Source organism: Apteryx rowi, unplaced genomic scaffold (assembly GCF_003343035.1).
Source record: "Apteryx rowi isolate R43461 unplaced genomic scaffold, aptRow1 scaffold_1533, whole genome shotgun sequence".
NCBI classification, from domain to species: Eukaryota; Metazoa; Chordata; class Aves; order Apterygiformes; family Apterygidae; genus Apteryx; species Apteryx rowi.
In genome coordinates this window covers 22,100-26,071 of record NW_020447790.1, presented here as the reverse complement: position 1 = coordinate 26,071, position 3,972 = coordinate 22,100, and the positions used below count along the sequence as shown (strand labels likewise).

Sequence of the window (3,972 nt, the reverse complement as noted above, 5' to 3'; positions counted from 1 at the left end):
CCCCTCACCTGAGTGGATGAACATGTGCTTGGTGTAATTCTTGCGCGAGCTGAAGGTTTTCTGGCAGTGGCCGCACTGGTAGGAAGGTTCGGAGCAGCGCGAAGGGCCCGGCCGGGGCGCCGGGGGGGCCGGAGGGGCGCCGGGATTCAACCCCACCTCGGCCCCGGCTTCGTAGAACGACGGCGGCGGCGGCGGGGCGAAGGCGAAAGCGGCGGCGCCCGCGGGCGCTTTGGGCCCGAAAGCGAAGCCTCGTCCCGCCGCCTCCAAGCTGCAGTCGGGCCCGAATTTCCCCCCTTCCTCAGCCGGCGGCCAAGGGGGTAAAAACGCTTCGGCGAAAACCTCGGGCGCCCCGAAAAATTGAGGCTCCTCGGCGGCGGCGAAAGGCGCCGGGGCGAAGCCTTCCTCGCCGCCGCCGCCGCCGCCTTCCTCCTCCTCCTTGACGGGCAGCTGGAGCCGCAGCGGCTGCCGTTGCTTGCGGCTGTGGCAGCTCGGCGCCGTTTCGGGCTGCCCCGGCCGCCCGTCGGCGTCGCGTTGCTGCGCCACCGCCAACAGGTCGCGCAGCTTGTACCGCACCTCGGCACCCTTGGGCGCTTCGGGTGCTTCGGCCTCATCGGCGGCGGGCGGGGGCCGGGCGGCGGGCAAAGCTTTGGGCCCGCGGCTCTGCGAGATGATCTGGGTGCACTCGTCGATGACCGTCTTGATCTGGAGGACGGAGGCGGCCGTGAGGATGTGCAAGGCCTCGGACTGGGCGACGACGAGGCAGCCGCTGTACATGAACTCGACGAGCTGCCGCACGGCGCCGCTGGGCACCACGGGTGGCACCTCGATGGCCGAGTGGCCCAGCAGCAGCTTGTCGTGGAAGAAAGGGCTGCCGGCAGCCAGCACGCAGCGGTGGGCGCGCAGCGTCGCCTCCCGGATGCGCACCGTCACGTCGCAGAAGTGGCCGCCCAGGCGCTGCCCGTTGAGCGTCTCCAGCAGCGACTTGCTGAAGTTCTGCAGGTGGATGTAGTGCACCGCTTCCGCCATGGCCGGGGGACGCCGCGGGGGGACGTCGGCGAGGTCTGCGGGCGCCTGTGGGTCAGGGGACACCTTAGGAGATGTCACCGGGGCGTTGGGGACGGTTTAGGGGACGTCATCGGGGTCTGGGGACGCTGCCGGGTACGTTACTGGGGTTGAGAGTCACCTTAGGAAATGTTACCAGAGATCTGGAGATGGTTTAGGGGGCGTCACTGGGGTTCTGGGGACACTGCTGGGGACATTGCCAGGGTCTAAGGATGTCACTGAGGTCTGGAGACACCTTAGGAGATGTCACTGGGGTCTGGGGACACTGCCGGGTACGTTACTGGGGTTGAGGGTCACCTTAGGAGATGTCACCAGGGGGTTGGGGATGGTTTAGGGGACGTCATCGGGGTCTAGGGACGCTGCTGGGTACGTTACTGGGGTTGAGGGTCACCTTAGGAGATGTCACCAGGGCATTGGGGATGGTTTAGGGGACATCATCAGGGTTCTGGGGATACTGCTGGGGACATTGCCAGGGTCTGGGGACATCACTGAGGTCTGGAGACACCTTAGGAGATGTCATTGGGGTCTGGGATGGTTTAGGGGATGTTACTGGGGTTGAGGGTCACCTTAGGAGATGTCACCAGGGGGTTGGGGATGGTTTAGGGGACGTCATCGGGGTCTGGGGATGCTGCTGGGTACGTTACTGGGGTTGAGGGTCACCTTAGGGGATGTCATTGGGGTTCTGGGGACACTGCTGGGGACATTGCCAGGGTCTGGGGACATCACTGAGATCTGGAGACACCTTAGGAGATGTCACCAGAGGTCTGGGGACGGTTTAGGGGACGTCATCGGGGTCTGGGGACGCTGCTGGGTACGTTACTGGGGTTGAGGGCCACCTTAAGAGATGTCACTGGAGGTCTGGGGACACTGCTGGGGACATTGCCAGGGTCTGGGGACATCACTGAGGTCTGGAGACACCTTAGGAGATGTCATCGGGGTCTGGGGATGGTTTAGGGGATATTACTGGGGTTGAGGGTCGCCTTAGGAGATGTCACCGGAGGTCTGGGGACAGTTTAGGGGATGTCATCGGGGTCTGGGGATGCCACTAGGGTCATCGCTGAGGTCTGGAGACACTTGTGGGAACAGCACTGGGATCTGTGGACACCACTAGGGACATCGCTGGGGTTCAGGGACACCTTAGTGGATGTCACCAGGGGTCTGGGGATGCCTTAGGGGACATCACCAGGGTTTGGGGACATCACCAGGATCTGGAGACACCTGTGGGAACAGCACCAGGGTCTGGGGACACCACTGGGGTTGAAGGACACCTTAGGGGATGTCACCGGGGTCTGGGGACACCCTAGGGGACATCAGCAGGGTTTGGGGACATCAGCAGGGGCTGGGGACACCTGTGGGAACAGCACCGGGGTCTGGGGACACCGCCGGGGCTGAGGGACACCTTAGCGGATGTCACCGGGGTCTGGGGCCACCTCAGGGGACGTCACCGGCCCCTCCCCCACAGGGGGACCCAGGCGTCCGGGCCGCGCGGGGGGGGCGGGGCCGCACTCACCTCCCGGTCCCCTCCGGAACCGCCGCCGCTAGCCCCGGCCACCCGGAAGTACCTCGAAGGAGCACTTCCGGCGGCCGCCGCAGAGGATACGTCACTTCCGGGGAGTGACAGCCATAGAGAAGCCCTCCCCCGTGCTCAGAGGGGCCGGAGCGGAAGTGGGCTGAGATCATAGAGAATAAAGACGGGGCCCCACAGAGGCGGTGGGAGGATGGTAACGGGGGGGGGGGGGGCGAGGTGAGGGCGGAAGTGACGTTAGAGACGTTTCCAGCCTCCTGCTCTAAGTCTGGCGTCACCTCTGGGTTTGGTCATGACATCACTTCCTGGTGCCCTGATGATGTCACTGCCTGATGTGGGTCTGCCATCCTGGTATGTTGGTGATGTCACTTCCTGGTCCCTAGGTGACATCAGAGCCTGGTCCAGGCCTGGCGCCTCCTGGTCTGAGGGTGACATCACTTCCTGGCCTGCCAGTGACATCACTGCCTGGTCCAGCCTTGACATTATCTCCTCCGTTCATACGTCTCTGGCTCTGACATCACTTCGTTTCCAGATGATGACATCATATCTCATGGAGCCTCTAACCCCACCCACCACAGTGACATCATTTCTGCCGAGCCCCTACTTGTGCCAGCACTTCCTGTGACATCATGTCCAGCGCTGTGACATCACAGCTTCTCCCATGACCTCCCTCTGTCCCCTCCCATACTGCCGCCTCCCCTGGGGTTTCCTCTCTATGACATCATCACTGACTCAGTGACATCACAGGTAGCCTTCTGATGTCACAGCTGGTCTCATGACATCACTGCAGTCATCACGACCACGGAGGGGCTGGGAGGCCTCCCTATGGGGCTGGCCACACCCCCTCATTCCCGATTGGCTCATGGGGCTGTCACTCACCAGCACAAACCCTGCCCCCTTTTGCTGTCTCCAGGGGCCCCAAAACACCCCAGAACCCCATGTCAGGAGGAGCCTTGAAACAGCCCAAAACCCCAGCTGGGGGGCTTGAAACCCCCCCCCGGACCCCAGTTTTGGGAGGGAGAGGCCTCAAAAGGTCCCTGAACCCCGTGGGGGTCTTGAAACACCCCAAAAGCCAGGCTGGAGGGGGGGCTTGAAACACCCTAAAAACCTGGGGGGGGGGGCTTGAAACCCCCAAGCCCCTCCCACCCCACCCCACCCCCCTCTTTGAGGGAGCCTTGAAACATCCCCGGGCCGCGGTGGGGGGGAGCCTTGAAACACCCCCCTCCTGCGGGGAGGCGGGGCTCGCATGGCTAATGAGGGCGGGGCGGGGCGCGCCTCGCCAATGAGGGCGCCGCATGCAAATGTAGGAGGCGCGGGGCGGGGCGCCGCCCCCCCCCTCTCCGCCGCGGCGCGGCCAATGAGGAGGGCGGGGCGGAGCGCGCGGC

General features: G+C 64.2%; 2 protein-coding genes across 2 annotated transcripts in view; one reads left to right on the top strand and one right to left on the bottom strand.

Annotated features, from left to right (window-relative positions):
* The window catches only part of LOC112962746 (zinc finger and BTB domain-containing protein 45-like), a 7,397-nt gene extending 4,760 nt beyond the window's left edge, over positions 1–2,637 (bottom strand). The window contains exons 1-2 of the mRNA XM_026059187.1: positions 2,573–2,637; positions 9–1,071 (exon numbers count right to left, since the gene is read on the bottom strand). Of these exons, the coding sequence (XP_025914972.1) occupies positions 9–1,026 (1,018 nt within the window). The 5' untranslated portion in view covers positions 1,027–1,071; positions 2,573–2,637. The remainder of the gene's footprint in view (positions 1–8; positions 1,072–2,572) is intronic.
* LOC112962745 (THAP domain-containing protein 7-like) overlaps positions 1,306–3,972 on the top strand; it is a 6,758-nt gene continuing 4,091 nt past the window's right edge. The window contains exon 1 of the mRNA XM_026059184.1: positions 1,306–1,334. Coding sequence (XP_025914969.1) covers positions 1,306–1,334 — 29 coding nt within the window. The remainder of the gene's footprint in view (positions 1,335–3,972) is intronic.